This window comes from Amborella trichopoda, chromosome 13 (genome assembly GCF_054954075.1).
Source record: "Amborella trichopoda isolate Santa Cruz 75 chromosome 13, AtrichopodaSantaCruz75HAP2 v2.0, whole genome shotgun sequence".
NCBI classification, from domain to species: Eukaryota; Viridiplantae; Streptophyta; class Magnoliopsida; order Amborellales; family Amborellaceae; genus Amborella; species Amborella trichopoda.
This window is the reverse complement of record NC_142348.1, coordinates 29,457,757-29,477,523: the sequence shown is the minus strand read 5'-3', so window position 1 is coordinate 29,477,523 and position 19,767 is coordinate 29,457,757. Positions and strand designations below refer to the sequence as shown.

The 19,767-nt window shown below is 35.9% G+C and overlaps 1 protein-coding gene across 1 annotated transcript; it reads left to right on the top strand.

Annotated features, from left to right (window-relative positions):
- Positions 1-5,653: 5,653 nt before the first annotated feature.
- Positions 5,654-7,441, top strand: TMM (Leucine-rich repeat (LRR) family protein). The gene has a single exon (XM_020673998.2). It carries the CDS (start codon positions 5,889-5,891, stop codon positions 7,356-7,358), a length of 1,470 nt encoding a protein of 489 aa, XP_020529657.1. The 5' UTR covers positions 5,654-5,888; the 3' UTR covers positions 7,359-7,441.
- Positions 7,442-19,767: the final 12,326 nt, after the last annotated feature.

The following is a 19,767-nucleotide window of genomic DNA, read 5'->3' as shown; positions in this document are numbered from 1 at the left end:
CTCAATACATATTCATTTGTATCTAAACTTCTCAAATATTTTCTAGAGAGGCATATAATGGCCTTGTGAATAGTTTCATAGTTTGATCCCGTATTAACATATTTTGATATTCTTTGAGTGGGTCTGGCTGTTACAGTATGTGGTGACTGCCTATCAGGGCTTTCAAAGCATTTTATGGCCTTAGATGGCAAGTCCTGATTATATCATACCTTTGATGTGATAGTCAAAGTGTATTTTGTAGTTATTTCTTGAAATCATCTTCATAAGCCTCTTGGGGAATCCCTTTGGCTGTCAAGCTTAGATGTGCTAACGTCCATTTAACCCTGATTTAATTTAGCCTTGGGACGAATCTTGACCATTTCTTGTATCACACTTTATATGTTCAGCCGCTAAATTATGGGTCCAAAAAATACATCCAACACATGTATTATGGATTGAACCCTAATATTGAGCCAATACGAACCATTAAACAAAACAAAGAAACTCTAGGACAAAATGAAAACTGTAGCCTTAAAAAAAAAGAAAGAAGATAATTTTACCAAAAAACTGCCACAAATACTTTAGAGGCTGATGTGGTCCTTTTAGAGACTTTTTTTTTTTTGACAATTTTAGCTATCAAAATTTACATAGTAGATATAGTTTTTAGTAGTGGTCTAAAAGGGTGAGGACCTTCAAATTTCCCTTAAACTATCCCAAGCCTAGGTAATAGAGTGGGTTGTTTTGGGTAGGCAGTCAAAGTAAAAGTTTGCCAAAATTTTCAGAAACTTTGAATTTACGTTATCTACTTATGCTAGGGCTTCCCTATAAGCGACATGTTGTACAATGACCTCACTGACGATATGACCTTTGATGAACCAGAATGACATACTAGAATTCGTGTAGCTGACCCCAATTAGTTGTGGAAAGGCTTTGATGATGATATAATTTTTGGTAGTCTTGAAAGAAATGGTCCTATAGAGAAATTGGATAAATGGGCAGAAATTTATGCGGAAATGCTCAAAATTACCTGCATAAAAAACCAGTAGCATATATTATGTTTATTACATCGTAGCTAAGGGTAGACAAGTGTTGTTAAATAAAAGGGGACACTCTCCCTATAAAGAATATAGGGTGGTTGGACTTGATATAAGACAACGTATACGCATAGTATTTTTCAATTTGTATTTTTTATTTATTTTTTTGAACAAATCAAATTATTTGGTAAGGATAGAGAAAATTAAGAGACAATTATGGAACATTTTATATATTTAAAAAACAGGGAAACCTATGGACTTTGAGAGATTTTAGGAGATACATTTAAAAAATGACAGAAAGAGATATTAATAATGAAAATCTACGGAAAAGGGATTCATTTTAGGAGAATTTTACTACAATATGGTTATTTTATGACAAACCATTACTAAAGCCATATTCCATAATTTGGATAAGCTTTCTATAGTTAAAAATATATATAATTCATAAGAATTCAATGGAGTCTTGGTTGACTATTTTATTTTCTTTTCTTTTTTGATCAAATAAGTGACCCACAAGAAAATTACGAATTTGGGTATAGTTAGTAGTTAGGATAAATATAAAAATTATGAATACAGATTAATATGGATATTTTCAAGGAGAGGGAGAGAGTAATGTGAGAGACAGAGAGAGAGAGATACCTTCACATACCCTCATGTTTTCCATGTTCCCCATCTCATCACCGTGTATGCAATGTTTGTTCTTCACGATTGTTCGTTAATTTATTTCTTTTTTTTTTTTAAATATGTTTAGTTCAAACATGCATAACTCTTATTAGATCTTTCTTTTGTTATTTTGTTTATTCTCATAATTATTTTTATTTATTTATAGGTGGTGAGAGATTTATTTGAAGTTATTTGTGCTTGACAAGTCACATATGCATCTTTGAAGGCATGTTACTATTATTTATTATTTATTTTACTATGACATAGGAAAACATACCAATTATAGAAGGGTGCGGTTTCTATAAGGTTGCAACCTTGAATAATCCAATTAAGGCGCACCTCCAAATTTTATTATAACATGTAGTTTTGGTATAAAGAATTACTAGGATTATCTAAAAATATATTTTCATATCTAATTATAAAATTTTAAACTCCAAAAATAGTTAATATCATGTAGATCTATAAACATGTGAAAGTTTTTGAAATGGACGGTCTAGATAATGTGTCGTAAGATGCACTATTTTTAATACTCAAAATCGTTTTTTATGTATTCATACATCTCAATGTCGAGATGATTAATTAGAGGGTCTTTCAATATTAAAACAATCTTTTCCAATGGATTTTTTAGGTGCATTTGTAATTCTACATTATAAGGTTGCAACCTTATATAAACTTTTCCCATTATAGAATAGGTTTAGAATTCCTAAGGGTCTTGGAAGGAGAAACTATAACTTTTTGCTTACATGGTTTTACTGTACTTGGATCAACACTTCTTTGATCTATTGTAAGGCGCATTTTAACCATCTCTAATTTTTTTCTCTTTATCTCATGTTTTCCCCATGAATATGTCTTTCCTCTAAATCACAATTTAGCCACCCTTACATCTAAAATGATTCCATTAATAGTGTCAATATAATTTTATTTTTGTTATTTCAAGATATTTTTTACATTTCTATTATTTTTACATAAATTATTGCACTTGTTTTGAACAATGTTTTATTTATGTAGATTAATTGTTTGTTTCTATACATCCAAACTTTTGGAACTAAATTATTTGTGTGTTGGCATTCTTCCGACTCGACAAACGTATTTCATCTTTAATAGTGAGTTCATTGAAATTTTTATCTAGTTTTTAAATTTTACCAGTTCCCATCAATTGTAAAACAAGATTTAGAGTGACTAAGAAAACTTTGCATTTGCAAGGTACATAGTTATTTTATTTGAATTTCATAAGCACTAGCATTATATCAATTTCAATTCATACTCTTACTTTGAGTATATTTTAATTTCAATTCACAATATTATTTTGGGTATGCTTTCTTTTAAAGTTCTTTTGAAATGTCATGATTGCTAATAATCTTCATGTTCCAGTCATATTTATTCGTTTTGTTTTTCATAAATGAGTTGAATAAAAAAAAATGTTCTTCTTATTGGATGCATAATGCTCTTAAGCAAATGTGCAAAGCATGTGCATTGTACTATTCAAGTAGTATACAACTCTTCAAGCTTTTCGAGAACAAAAAGAAGCGACAAACTTGTATCACCTGTTTAACATGTTATATTAAATTATCAACTCCATTGTTCTTTTAGTTGACATCATGGAGGGATACTAGGATGTGATAGTCCTCTTGGATCAAGAATCATTGAAAATAAGAATTGTGATGAAAGTTTTTCAAGAATATATTTCCATAATGTTTACTGTGGCCAAGTAGCTATCACACTCGTTTGTAAAGAAAATTCAAAAGAAAGAGCCATCAATGATTTCTTTCTCCTATTTATTCATAGGGCAAATCAAGACATAATTTGATTGCCCATAATTTTATAGTAATTTATTGGGTCATTGGACTTAGTTTGAGATCTTTTGTGGAGGGCCTGACATCCAGAAGCGGCAGCTTTTGGAGCCATCATTTTCAGACTCTTCTTCGGTATGGGTCCAAAAATAGGACCGAGTAGGTTGGGTTCGGGTCCAAATTCTAGACCTAAACATTATTTGGGTTTGTATCTAAGTCTCGTAATATCTTTATGGATCGCCATTTATAAAATATAGTTAAATACATAGATATTTTAATTTTTTAATCATGTCCGGATTCAGGTCCAAGTCCCACACTATATTTTGGGTTTGGGCTAGTGTCCAATGAATTCAGGCTGGGTCTGATAATATTTTTAGGATCAGGTCACGGTCCAGGGCACCAATCCGTTGTCACCCCTATTCCTCATCTCAACATTGGCCAAGGAGCCCCGTGCTAGAGAAGAATACAACACACTTGGATATCTTACGTCTACGAGAAGAGATATATTCGCCCTACACACACTATGGAAGTTACTTTTTTGGAGGTAGTACTATTACAACTAATAAACTCCAACATAATAATAACAACAATAACACACAATGTACCATCAATTACTATTACCATGTAGCAAAGGCTAGTATTATATGGCATACCTTTCCTGTAAAAAATAGGAAAACCCACCTCATTTTTGTGCACCTTCACAATCCATGTGGTCACCAACTTACAATACATGCCAATTATTAGTGCCAAATGAAATATAACAGCAAATACGAATGAAATCAAAATTCACATTAATTAAATAAGGGCAACTCCATTCTCACTAAAAAGTAAAGGCTTAAATTTCCATGACTTACCACTTTACTTATCAAAAAAACAGTAATTAAATGTCATAATGTCATAAGGCAATGAAGTGTACTCATTGAAGCAATGATAGGGAGAGAGTGAGAGAGAATGACAATTAATGAATGAATTTGTGAATTTGTGTGTGAGGCTGTGAGCTTCACGTGAATTTTATTTATTATATTAAATCCAAGGTTGGTGATCCTCTCCCCTTTGACTCTCTCACCTAAATGTAGCGTAGAATAATAAAGCCTACTCTCCATATCCCCGTGAAAAGCATTACTCTCACCATTTAATGCACTATATCGTATATCATCCCATTCTGTGGACCACCTTTCAATCTTAATAAATTGTTCCCTATGGATATTGAGAACTTTTAATACAAGCTTTTTTACTTCACTTTTTGAATTTAGCCTTTTAAGATAAAGTTTTTTTATTAGTTTTCTATGCTTCTCTTACAACATAAAACTTATATGTTTTTCTTTATCCAATCGTTCATTTTGAATGGAGGATTAAGATTGTCCCAATCACAATGTCATGTCCCTACACTGTTTTATTTTTAATTTTTTTCTATAAAATATTTTGAAACCAAATTTTGGGCATCCAATCGTCTATTACATTCGTACTTGTAAAAAATATAAAAAAAATATCCCAATAAAATAAAATTACCAAAATACCCCTGAAAGTTTTAAGGGATATTTTGATCATTATATTTTATCGAAAAATTATTTTTAATATTTTTTATAGGTGTGACCTAATGAGATGATAATGCGTATCAAATTTCATATTCATACATTTTTTATAAAAATAAATTATTCTGAGGCATTAGATCTAAGATCAAATGGTGAGTGGCTTACTTGATAAAAAATGGACAGCTGGATGGTAGGAGAACCATAGATCTTTTATGCTGTAGGGAAAGTATAAAATCTTTTCATATATTATAAGTACACTAACACTTTTTAAAATATGAAAAAGGTTTATATAAGGTGTCAACCTTTATACTATACGAGTAGGGTGCACCTAAAAACCTCATTAAAGAAGGTTATTATGTTGGAAAACCCTCAAATCAATCATCTCGACCTCGAGATTCATAGACATAAAAAAAAAAAAGGGGATTTATAGTCCTAAAAATAGTTCATCTTCTAACACATTATCTAGACCGTCCATTTTCAAGAGTTTCAAGTGTTTGTAGATTTGCTTGATCCTCACTATTTCTAGAACTTTAAGTTTCATAATTGGGGGCAACAATACATTTTCATATCATGGCAAGGCTTTGCGGCACTGCAATTGCATTTTCGGCATAGTTTTGAGGTGCAACTTACTTTAATAGTATGAGGTTTACAACTTATATAAACCTCACCCCTGTAGATATAGACTTACTAAACGCTTGGAACCATGTACATTATTATTAACACCACCTTCGGACCCACATTAATTAGGGCATCCCAACTTCAAACTATGTAACCGTTTGAAAGGTACTTAAATCCTTCCCAGTCTCATTCTCCACCACCATCTCAACCCACTATCTCTTCTTTCCTCTCTCTCTCTCTCTCACACACAAAAGCTTAAGCATCAAGTGGGAATGATGGGAAGTAGGCTAGACTGGTTCATACCTGTAGTGGTAGCAGCCATGGCTGCCTCTGCCATGGCATACACAGTAATAGTCCCTGACTCAGTTCCCTCCACCCTGGTTGACACCCCTCAAACAGGCCTCTCCATCTACACTGACAATGCGCACACCGACCCGAACGAGCAGCAAGCGGTGTATGACATCATGAAGGCGACCGGTAATGGGTGGGCTACGACCATCCCCGACATCTGCAAGGGCCGGTGGCATGGCATTGAGTGCGTCCCCGACAACAATCGCATCCTCCACGTTGTCTCTCTCTCCTTTGGCGCGTTATCTGATGACACCGCTTTCCCGACCTGTGAAGAGGGGGCGTATATTTCGCCTTCTCTTACTAAACTCCCTCACATCCGCCGCCTCTTCTTTTACAAGTGCTGCACCGATGGCCCTCAGCCGATCCTGTCGTTTCTTGGTCGACTTGGGAAGTCACTTGAGTCTTTGGTTCTTAGAGAGAATGGGCATGTTGGAATCATACCTGAAGAATTGGGCAATCTAACCCAGCTCAAGGTTCTTGATCTCCATGGAAATGGACTGGTTTCTAGCATACCGAATTCTTTGGGTTCTCTGTCTAACTTGAGACTGCTCGACCTGAGTGAAAACAAGCTCGAAGGCCAAATTCCTCAAAGCATTAAAGGTCTGAGGAAGCTCAATGTCTTGAATCTGAACAAGAACCTATTCCATGGTCCAATTCCTGACCAAATTGGATGCTGCACTTCTCTAATTAAGCTCGACTTGAGCTCGAACCAACTCACGGGTCCAATACCGGACAAGCTTGAGAGCCTCAAATCACTGCTCTTAATGGATTTGAGCTTTAACGAGCTTTCAGGTCCAATCCCCTCGACCATCGGTGAATTGGGTTCGCTTGAGGCTTTGGTATTGAAGGGTAACCAAATGGGTTCGAGCCAAATACCAGAAAGCTTTGGAAAGTTGCGGAGCTTGATGGCCATGGTGATGTCTAATGTGGGTCTCAGTGGCCCTATACCTGAATCTTTGGGAAAGCTTTCCAAGCTCAGGGTTTTGCACTTGGACAATAATAGGCTTAATGGAACCATACCCAAAAGCTTGAGTGAGCTTGGTGATCTGAGCGAGCTCAGATTGAACCAGAACAAGCTAACGGGTCCGGTTCCTTTCACTAAAGAGATGCTTTGGAGACTTGGAAGGAACATTCATCTATCAAACAACTCAGGTCTGTGTTATTCACCGGAAGAAGAGAGAGAAGAAGATGATGGTTCTCTCTCTCCCTTGGGTATCAAGTACTGCAAGCTCAAAACCACAGCTCATATCTCGTCGCATCGACATCTGCACCTGTCGAACCAGATAGCCCCCTTTCCTAGTTCATCAGCTGCCATGTCTAGGAGAGCTTATGATCTCGCACTGTACTTAGTAGCAGCACTACTAGTACTAGTATGGTTTCTCGCTTTGTAAATATGATTGAGTTGCATGGTTGTACTATATTTGTTCCTTTAAGAAATGCAAGTAAAGCTCATGATTTCAGGTTTCTGTCAAAAGTTAGTTTGCTTGGCTAACTGTGATGTTCCTCTAATGCTTATATTTGCAAATAAATGTGATGCTGCCGTACAAAGGAAGGGATGTAGCATAATGGCCCATATGTAATGGAGGTAAGCAGTGCCACGATTTTCGATCCCCGTCGTCATCGCTCGTCAATCCGGATGTGGAATCTGTCAAGAGCGAATCGGTTTCGGAGTGATATGGGTCTCGACCCTTTTCCCACTTAAAACCTTTTTTCTTTTCTTTTCATTAAGTTTATATAATGTTTTATGTGGCCCCCCTAAATCCCCTCCCCATATATTTTCCTTTTTATTTTATTTTATTTATATTTTTTTTATCATTGTTCGAGACTGTAACAATCTTAACCTTTCAAAAATAAAAAAACTCTTTATAGTATGATAGTTCATATAAGCATTATGGTTTTTAGGGACCATCACTACTTTTATACCTTTTTACCCTTCACTTTTCTTATCATCTGCCACGTCCTTTAGTGGACGTGGGTTGTAAATATTAGAAGTTTATTATTAATGCTACACCTCACGAATGAGGTGGTGGTGTTTTAAAAAATTTAAATAAGACGAAAGGTAAGACATCGCCTAACAACTCCTTTCTCGCTCTCTCTCGTTCTCCCTCTTACAAACGCAGTGAACTCCTCTCTTAACCGATTTTTTTTTATTAAAAGCTGCCTCTCAAATATTATAGGTAAGTGACTTCATTGTCTTGAAGAATAATTCGTTTTTTTTAAAATGAAATAATTATTTCTGTCTATTATCACGAATTTTAGGCACAGTAAATTTTATGCGTAAGTGACTTCATAGTCTTGAAGAATAATTCGGTTTTTTAAAAATGAAATAATTATTTCTATCTATTATCACGAATTTTAGGCACTGTAAATTTTATGCATAAGTGACCTCATTGTCGCGAAAAATAATCTTTTTAATAAAATTGTGATATTTTATCTATGTTAAAAATTTTAAATGCTGTAAATTCTTAGAAATAAATTTATTTAATTTTCTTGTCTATTGTTAGAAAATTTTAGATACTGTAAAATTATTAGAAATAAATGTGATATTTCTTCTTTTAGTAAAATTGTGCTATTTCTTTCTACTGTTTTTTAATATTTAGACATTGTAAAATTTATGTGCAAATGACTGCCTTGTTATTTGAAAACTGATATTTTTACAATTGATTATAGCATTGTGCGTGAAATGTTTATTTGCGAATTGACATCCCATAAATTGTGATAATTCCGTATTCTTGAATTTCTATAAGAGTTTTTCTATACATATTAGATTTGCAATTATGCTAGAATATCTTTACGAACTGCTACCTTTCAAAATTTGAGCCCAAAAGATTTGACTGGTTATTTTTGAAATGTTATTGAAAGTGACTATTATTAATGGTTTCAGTGAAATTCATATTAATAATTTCAGTGATATGTTGAGTACATGATATTACTGCTTTCGAATGTTTAAAGAGATTTAGAAATACTTTAAGTATGCAAGTGGACTCATCCGGTTCGCCGGTGAGGTATAAGTGGACCTGTCCCGTACGTCGGTAGGGATTAAGTGGACTCATCAGGTACGCCGGTGAGGTATAAGTGGACCTATCTGGGACTTCCATAGGGATTAAGTGGACCCATCAGGACGTTGATGGGGTATATAGGTGACCTACTTAGGACGCTAGTAGGGTAATTTGTGAAATCATTTGAATTATACACTGCCATTAAAATGCTATATGCATTTCAATTATTTGGATTACACTTAATTATGCATTTTTGAAAGTGAAACTTTTGATGCATTTCTGTTAATAGATCTCCTTTTTGAAAATATTGATATTTTTCAACCATGATTACTTTTAGGATTATGATGATCACTTACTGAGTAGCCAATTTCATCAAATTGTGGTCAACGTTTTCTCAGAATAACTGTGGTTTCATATTGAGTGCTCGTCAGGATCAACTTTGGAAGATATTGTAGTTGTGCTTAAACTTTCTTTTGTTACTTTGTAAGAATTCGCCAATGTAAATTTGTCCTACCAAGATATGTATATATGTTTAGACCTTTATGTTAATATTAGTTATGAACAGAGTTTATATAGGTTTGAGGGAAAAAAAAAAACAAATCTTAAAAGGGGGTTTTGATTTTGATTCATGGCATGGTAGATATTTAAAATTGCTTTGTTTTGCCTGTCACATGTCAGAAATATCAGTATTGTCAAATTCTTTGGGTGTGACAGAGACTATTCGAGAATGATCCAGATCACCAATTCAACCGATTAGAGCTGAGATTGGGAGTGGGCTATCTGTCTCGCCGATCTATTTTTGTTTTTGTTTAAAACATTGGAGGTAAGTGTATAGTAATGCTCCTCGATGCCGTTTTTATAAATTTCAGATGAGGAGATATATAATTATCTAGTAATTTTTAAGTGGTTCTTATAATTTTAGATAAAAAAAACTTCTCAATTTAGTCTTATGCCAGAGTAAGTGCACAATATACTCCGACGAGAACGTACTATACATGCCCTTACCATGTAACATGCGTTTTGTTAAATAAATAAATAAAAAAATAGAAGATTGCACACCCATTAGGCCATTACATAACAACCCATCGGGATAACAATAGGCCAGGTGCCCCGGCTTAAAAAACTATGCCTTGGGTTAGGGGTAGGGGAGGGTCAGGCTTTTTCATTGTTTTCTATATTTTTTTTTTTTTTTACTTGGCCTAACCTAGTGTAGTTTGGCCCTTATAGGACTAGAGCTAGGCTTGGAGTATAGCCTTTTGGGCCCGGTTAGGGCTGAGCCGGGCCTCAGCCAGCCATATTAAGACTAGGGTCGAGCTAGGGCCACAATTTCCATTGCTGAGAAAATGAGATTCAACAAGATTCCGGCGATTGGCTTGGGGTATCGATCAAAAGAGCTGCAATCTTAAAATTTCTTTTCAAAAACTTGGGAGGAGAAGGAAAAAGAATCTTAGGTTTCCAATGAATGAGGATGCAACCCACCAATTCATTCTGATAAAAAATAGCTATCAATTTTGGTGCTTTTACCTGATTACAAGATGATCTTCTAGGTGATTTGGAGTTTGATTCATCTAAAACATTTGAGGATCACACATACTCTAGATGGGTGGGGACCATTGAAGAAGATCATATCTCGCAGATTTTGTGGTAGAAGATGACCTAGACGAATGCACTGGCTATGAGTTTGCTTTTTCATTTTCATGGAAGATGCTCTTTACAGCTATTTTCAATTTGCAATGGTTATGACTTTTTCTTTTTCGTGGGATAGATTATTTTTGTTAGGAAGTAAAAAATGGAGAGCGTTACTGAGAGGTTAAGCATGGAAGTGGAGGATGATAGTGATGATGTAGATGATGGGTGCAGAAAGGTGGTGGATCACCCTCATGTCATCTTGGGGAAAGATGAAGTTCTCGACTCTGTAAGAAGAACTTCAAAGATGGTGGTGGGATCTTTCTCATCACCATCTAATGACTATTTCGGCCTTGGTGACTGGGCTAGGAGGGCCTGGAGTTTGTCGTACGAGCCTGCGGTCAAGAAAATGGAGGACGACCATTGTGTCTTTATCTTAGCATCTTCTGACAATGTGTGGAAAGCTATGCAGGTTCCAATACGATGAGTTAGAGGTAAGCTCTTAACATTTAGAGTCTGGAATTCTTTGGTTCATCCTTCCTTAATTCGCAAAATTTTTATTCGATTAGACTGTTTGGTATCCCTTTGCTTGTTTGGAATTTTGATATTTTTCAAAAGCTTGGGAATATATGTGGGGAGGTTGTCAGTATGGACTGGACAGGTCTGAACAATGGGGATATGTCTTATGTTCGGATGCGAATTAAGAGGAATTCGTTTTCTCCTAATATCAAAGCCAGTATTTGTTCAAGGAGATGATTTTTTAATTCAAGTTCAGATTGAAGGTCTTAGAAATGGTATCAAAGAGGCTGACAAAGTGAAACTGAGAGTGACTGAAAAATGACTCTAGGGATGATATGGAATCAAAGTGGCAAATTGTACGCAGGAGAGGCCGAAAAGAGGGAGAAGGTAATGCCTTTGGGAAACAGGGTTCTGGAGAAGTGTTGCAGAGAACAATGATAACCAAGCCTCAAAGGTGGAAGAGTTGTACACGTGGTGGATGGAATAACGGTAATTTGAAAAAGAAGGTGGCATATGATGCAACGCCCACGTGTAAACAAATTTGGGTTTCAAAAAACAAGTAGGTCAAAGTAGGTGATAGTTATGTAAATTCAAAAAAGGATGACCAAGTAGCCCTTCAAAGATGTGAGGTGGGATCCACTAGCCGACAAAGAGGCGGTGGAAGTGCTGACCAAGGCAATAAAGATATTCAAAAGACAATTAAGGGGGATATAGGGAAAGTCAATCATATTCCTAAGGGTGGCGGGGAGATCACCTTTGGGGACATAGTTGTCCCTATCAACCAAGTATCAAGTGGGATTAACGTTTATCCATTGCTTAACTTGGGGGGCTTGGATAGCATTGGCAGTTTAACCTCTAATATGAGGGAGGTCTCTTATTGTATTGAAAGAAAGGAACCTTCTACTGGAAAACATGCCTTAAGAGGTAGGAAGAGAGAGATGACCTTCTCTGTAGAGGAAGTGGTGGATGTTTTGTTTTATTTATTCAAATTCCACAAGGTTATTGCCACAGTGCTTGCGGATGCCTGGTGGAGGAGCATGGAAAGGTTCTTGCCTTTTGGTAGGGCTGCTCAAAGGAGGTTGATACGGGGTCCGAGGGTTATAGCCGAAGATCAAGGCCCGTCGATCGTGGTCATCGAAGAAGGGGTGGGGGATGACATTGTACCAATTCAAATGCTTCCGGCCGCTACGTCATTACCTTCTCTTCAGCGGTGGAGGACAGTGACTTAGAAGACGAAGTTAAGCTTCCATCACCTCCAATGCCTTTGGGGCAACGTAATCGTGAGCTTTTGCCTCCATTGCTGAGGGCGGCAATTGTAGAGAAAGATCAAGAAGATGAAGGTATGCTTTCTATTGTGGATGGCGATGGGGTAGGTGGTGAAGTTGTAGATGAGGGAGATGTTGGTGATGATTTGGCAGAGATACAACCACTGTTAATTGACGGGCTAGATGAAGATAGGGAAGAGGGGGAGATCGTAGAGGGTGGAAACTTAGAAAGTGTTGTTGATGTTGAAGTAAGGGTTAATGGGTAGGGTATTCCAATTGGGGTACCTGATAATAATTTATAGGAAATATCTGCAATGTGGGATGATATTGGACTTGGGTCTAATGTCCCCATTGCTCAGGTTTTAGAAGTGATTAAAGAAAATGTTAAGAAGGTTAAAGAGGGCTGTAAACAAAAAGTTGAGATGGGTGTGGGCAAGAAAGCTACTGATGTGGGGGAAGTCTCGTTTGGTTGTGGACAGACTGTTACAACTCTGACTAGGTTCTCGCTTCGGTTGGTGGCTAGACGTGAACCTCAACCAAAGAAGCTTGCTATTGCTGATAAAAAGAGAGGTAAAGATGCCATTGAGGAGACCGAGTCCATCTCTTCCTCCATTAGCTCTGATGGTGGTTCTGGTCCGGTCGGGATAGGTTCCTCATCATATTTTAATGAAGATTTGTAGTTGGAATGTTAGAGGTCTTGGTAGTATGGGGAGAAAACGTGAAATCCAACTTTTGGTCAAGTCCTTGAAGCCTGAAGTTTTGTTGTTGCAGGAAACTAAATTGCCAAGATCGACAATTAATACAGTTAGGGAGATATGGGGTGTAGGGCCTGTGGCCTTTGTAGGGTTTGAGTCTACAAGTGCGGCTGGGGGTTTGTGGTCCCTGTGGGATCCCGCTTGCTTTAAACTTGTTGATTTCCTCTTGACTGAAAGGTTTGTTATGGTGATTTTGAAAGGGGTTGTGGATCGTTTTGTCTGGATGTGTTGCAATATTTACAAACCAAATGCGAATGAATTAAACGAAGATTTTTTATATATATTATCCACTCTGATTGCTTATGTGAATTTGCCGTTTTGTATTGGTGGTGATTTTAACATGATTAGATGGCCAACTGAAATTTCATCTTCTACTTCTCTTAATCTATCTATGAGACTATTTAATCAGTTCATTTTGCGGCATCAGCTTATTGATTTACCTATTAATGGGCATATTATAGAACAATTTTATTCAAAGTAAGAATGATCGCTTTTTGGTCTCTAATGAATAGGAGCAACATTTTCCGTTGGCTCGCTTTGTGGCTTTTACCAAGTTCTCTTCGGATCATATCCCATTATGTCTATATACTGAGAATTGTCATTTTGGTCATAAACCATTTCGGTTAAACCTAGTTTGGTTAGATGAAAAGGAGGTTCTTAAAATTATTAAGCACACGTGGAAAAACTCTATTATTTTGGGGTGTTATAGTTTTCGCGTGCATAAAAAGTTCGTTAGTATCAAGCATAAGTTACTTCAATGAAACAAAGAGACGAAGTTCTAAATTAAAAAAATGATTCTGAAGATCATGTTAGATTTGAAAGGGGTAGAAGCTCAGATTCAAAATGGGTGTAATTTAACAACTGGTCTTCGAGAGGAGAAGGTGGGTCTCCTATGTTCTCTTCATGAGATGCTCAGATCAGAAGAAATATATTAACGACAAATATCTAGGGGAAAATGGTTGAGAGAAGGTGATTTGAAAACAAAATTTTTTTACGTAATTACGAACTCTAGGAGAAGACAAAATGATATTTTGGGAGTTCGATTTGAAGAAGTTGTTGATAGGGATAGAGATGCATGGGAGATAAAATTTATCAGCCATTTTCAGCATTTATTTACCAAGGATATGGTTTTTACTTATACATTGCATGGGTTGAATTTTCAAAGGTTGTCCTTGGAGGAGGCTAGATCATTGGAAGGATGGGCATCTGAGGAGGAGGTGAAGTGAGCAGTTTTTACTTTGCCAAGAGATAAGGCTCCAAAACCTGATGGATTTCTTCTTAGGTTTTTTCAAATATTCTGGGAGGTTATGAAAATGGATTTGATGATGATGATTAATGAGTTTTTAGAAAGGGGTGTTCTCAATAAAGCAATAAATTCAACATATATAGCGCTCATTCCAAAAAATGGCTCTATCTGAAGGATATCGGATATTCGCCCTATCAACCTGTTAACAAGTATATAAAAAATTATTGCTAAGATACTGGTTGAAAGATTGAAGAAGGTGTTGTATAGAGTTGTGGTGGGTCCACAATCAGCATTCATTCAAGGGAGAGTTAGTTCTGATGGGGTTCTCGTTGCTCAGGAATGTATTCCTTCAAGGAATTTATGGGGGGAACCTGGTGTTTTGTTAAACTTGGATTTGGAGAAGGCATATGTTAGGGTGGATTGGGATGTGCTTTTAGAAGTAATGAGATGCATAGATTTTAGGGAAAGGTAGTGCGATTAGATAAGGAATTGTTTAGTGAGCACCCATTTTTTCGATTCTGGTGGAAGGAAGCCCAAAACGTTTTTTTAAAGTCTCAAGGGAGCTAAGACAAGGAGATCCCTTATCCCCTTTTATTTTCACCATAATGGGGGAGGCTTTTAGCCGTAGCATTGGTAATGTGGTAAACATGGGTCTGTTTAATGGGTTCAAGATCTCAGCTAATAGTCAACAGATTTCACACCTTCAGTATGCTGATGATATGCTTCTCTTTTGTGATGCATCTGTAGAACAAATTATGAACTTTAGAAGAATGCTTTTGTGCTGTGAACTGGGGTTACATCTCAAGGTGAACTTTGAGAAGACTTCTATTATTGGTGTGGCATGTGAGAATGGGATTGTGAACCAATTAGCTAATATTTTGGGGTGTATAGTGGAGGTATTTTCCATTAGGTACTTGGGATTGCCAATCTCAGACTGTCAGTTACCAAGGTCGGTTTGGGATCCCATGATTGAAAGGATGCATGCCAAATTGGATTTGTGGAAGTCAAAAAATCTATCTTTTGGAGGCAAGACGACTCTTATTAAGGCTTCACTTTCTAATTTGCTTGTGTTCCAGATTTCTCTGCTAATGATGTCAACTTTAGTCTCAAAGGTTATTGAAAGACTAATGAGAAACTTCTTTTGGTGATCAGGTAAATTTGGAAAGAAGTGCCACTTGGTGAGTTGGGATAGAGTATGTACACCACCCTCTGAAGGAGGCCCTGGAGTTAGGAGAGTAAAGTATGCTAAGTATGCTTTGTTAGCAAAGTGGTGGTGGAGATCTATGGATGGTAAGGAGGCACTATGGAAAGTAGTTATTAAGAATAAGTATAGAGAGGATGGAGATAACTTGTGGTTAGGGAATAATAGGAGTTCAAAATTGCAATCAAGAGTTTAGAAATGTGTTATGCAAAATAGAAGGTTCATGTTGAGTTGTTCGAGATTAGAGGTAGGGGATGGTCTTAGGACTCCATTTTGGCACGGGAAATGGAATGGGGAGATTTCACTAAGGTATTCTTTTCCTCTGATCTATAATGCATCATCTAACCCTAGGCCAAAGTAGGTGAGGTATACTGCAGGGAGAGGGGAATCTGGGATATAAAGTGTGCATATAATAGGGTTAGTGATGAATTTATCTTGTAGATGGTTGAGTTACTTAGATTGCTGGAAATTTTGAAATTACACCAAGACTTTCATGGTGACTTGGTATGGAAGGATAAAAGTGATGGGGTCTTTTTTGTGAAATTAGCATATAATCTTCTATTCCATGATAGGATAAGGTGGAATAGGGACTCGTTGAGTAAAATATGGTCTTGGAAGATTCTATAAATATTGAAGGTGTTTCTTTGGGTGCTATTTCAAGGGCGGTGCTTGACAATTGATAAGCTTATGAAGAGAGGGAGGATAATGACAGATATTTGTATGCTATGCAAGGAGTGTGATGGAAGTTGTGACCACATATTCTTACAATGCCCTTTCACTTGTCATATATGGTGCTGGTTTCTTCACATGATGGGAATTGTAGGACCATTGCCCCGAAGCCACATAAATATTATTAAATATATGTCTTTTGATGGGTTACCAAAGGTTGGAAACTTGATCTTCATGATTGGAAGGTCTACAGTCCTTTGGGAGATCTGGTTGGAAAGGAATAGAAGGGTGTTTGAAGGGCTGGTAATGGAGAAGGATTTGCTGAAGAAGAGAATTCAGTATACAATTTGGAGTTGGTTCTCTATTACGAAGGAAGGTTTTGGGGTCTCAAAACTTGACATGGAAGTGAACATGAAGAATTTAATGATGCAAAACGTGATGAAGTTGAGGCACAAGGGAAGATGAATTGTTTCGGGATTAAGAAGTAGAGAACTGAACCTTTGGGAATCCTGGGCCAGCAGGCTTTGGAGGTGTGGTAAGAAATCGCTTTGGAAAGTGTATTTTCTGCTTTGCAGGTCCATGTGGTATAAAAACAACCAATGAAGCGAAACTAATTGCGGTGCTAAAGGGGCTCCAAACTTTAAAAGATAGAGGCTTACATGAAGGATGTGTGATAGATTGTGATTCCCTAAATGTGGTTAATTGGTGTAATTGTATCTCCAGACCTCCTTGGAAGTTAAGGTCAGAATAGATGGAAGTAATGGAGTTGAGTCGGGATATGACTGTGACCTTCCAACATGTTTATAGAGATTGGAAATGAAATCGCGGATGCTTTAGCTAAGAGAGGAGGTGTGATGCAAGATTTGATTGTTTCATATGTTTTGATTACTTGATTGCATTGTAATCTCTTTTGATTAATACAATGATGGAATATTGTCACAAAAAAAAAAAACACAGCCCACAGCCCCTCTTTGAGGAAAGACCCTAGTTATTTACTCATGGGCATGCATACTATGCTCCCTCGGAAGCATAGTTGACTTCTACTCCCTTTGTAAGAAGACTTATTTTGGAAGATGTTTTTTGAAATTCAGGGAACTATTTAAGAATTACTAGATGATTATTTTCAACAACAAAAAAACAAGTTTAAAATTTGATTTTTCTAACACTTAGATCTCACCATATAAAATTGGATAGTCTCTATTCAATCTTGAGACATTATTTTTTTCAAGTGTATAAGTACAATTAGAAAAAAAAAGTCTTTTATTGAGTTAATCTATGAGTTGAAAAGGTTACACCCCTAAATTTTGAGATGGTAATATTAATTTTAGGTTGGGGTTTGACCCAAAGGAGTAAATAAATGTACATTCCCGCTTGTGTAGAATATCTTTTGGCTTTATTCATTAAGCAATCCCATAAGATTGTGTGCTGTATGCCATACCATTGATAACTTGATAATATAAGAGTTTATGCTAATAACTCTAGACTACCGATATTACAAAAGGGAAAGGTTTCTATAGTTTCCCTACAACATAAAAGATACTCTCATCAAGCTGTCCAATTTAGATCAAGTGACGCACACAACGTTTGCTCTAGATCCGACGCCTCAGAATATTTTATTTTTAGATTTTTTTTCTACAAATTGCATGAATATGAAATTTAGAACGTATCATCTTCTCAATGAGGTGCACCTACAAAAAATATTTTAAAAAGACATTGCGATAAAATATAATGATTAAAATACTCCTTAAAACTTTCAGGGGTATTTTAGTCATTTTATTTTATTGTTAATATTTTCTTATATTGCTTACAATTGAGAGTTTAAGAGAGGAGTAGACGATTGTGATTGGGGTCATCTTGTTGGATAAGGGGAAACATATAGGTTTTATGCTATAAGGGATGTATAGAAAGCTTGCCCATTACAAAAATCTCTTTGAGTCTCTCTTTCTTCAAATCTGTACTTTTTTTTCTTCCTGTTTTTAACTTTTTTTCAAAATGCCTCGCATGTGGACCTTCAAAGTCTCAAGTAATCATAACTTTGGACCAAAGTCCAAAATTATTTTTTTGCTTACTTTAGGGCCTTCAAAATTTAAAGTCCCAATGACATTGGACCTCAATGCTCGGGAGTGTTCTCAAGAGTTCACTACAGATCTTCAAGCCTTGAGGTGATTGGATTTTTTGGGCATTGAAATATCCTAAATAAGTGGAATTTAGAACTTGGAGACCTGGAGTGCTCTTTAGATTCCAAGTAACACTTCAAACCTTTAAGGTCCGAAACAAAAAATTTGACCTTAAAAGTATGAAGTAGGGGCATAATTTTGAGGGGGGAGAAAGACAAAAAAAAAAACAAGAGAATAGTATTAACGTTAAATACAAAAATATTGAGGGTAGTTTTATGATAACGGATATTTAATGGGACATGAGAGTAAATTTCTCATAACTTAATGAAGGGCCCTTTACAACTAATAGCAGCTCTTATAACTATTAGGAAAATTGTCTCATGTGGGATGGACCGCATTTCTACAAGGTCCAGAGGTATAAAGCATCCATCTTAAAGATGGATGCAAATTAGTGGTCCATCTAAAAACAATTATAACTAACGGTCCCGATGTTTTCTTAGTATAGTTATTATTTGTAGTTTTTAATTATTATTATTTTTCATATTCATGACCTCCATGTTAAAGATTATATATTTTCTACAAATTAAGATCAAATTATGGTTAAAAAATATATTTATTGCCAAGCACGCATTTCTACAATATAGAGGTTAGCTGCATAGAAAAAGTGTCCTAACTAATATTTTAGAATTTTTTGAACCTGTGCATATTGCAAAAGCAAAGGGACCTTATTGTCTTAGTTTGTTGAAGCTATGTTTAATAATTCTTATAATCTAACAAAAAATATCATCTAAGGGGTCAAAATCCCATAAAAACTCATTAAAGGGGTTTGAAACATTCTAGTTAATATTAAAGAACGTTTGTTTTTTTTCATTTCACTGAAGTACATCCTGAAAAAATATCTTCAAAATTTTACCAATTGTCTTTGAACCTTGAACAAGGACATTACAATAATTTGGCCCAACTAAGTGCCCCTAACCATATGATATGAGTACCCGTGCCTATTTAGGGAGGCTCAAATTACTGAAAAGTCCTACTTATTTAGTTTCCTAACCTTGAATAAAGACAATTTGAGCATGTTGAGTATATTTTTCTAAGGAGAAAACAGAGCAAAATGAAAATTAAATGCTAAACTATCTAATTTCAATCTATCTTCTAACCCCCTTTAGGGGCCGTTTGGATCAATGCTGTCAGATTCGCTTCGCAATCTTTTTTGATTTGGAGAGAAAAATGAAGCAATTCGGTGCTTCAACTGATTCGAGAGAAGACTTCATATTTTTTATTGAATATAAAGAAATTATATATATACATATATATAATATGAAAAAATTAAAAAAAAAAATAGTTATTTCTTTGCTTAGTCCGAATCTGATCGAAGGCAGACCCGAATCTGACCGAAGCCCAAA

Coding starts and splice junctions, on each gene's coding strand:
- TMM (XM_020673998.2), top strand. CDS start 5,889: ATGATGGGAAGTAGGCTAGACTGGTTCATACCTGTAGTGGTAGCAGCC.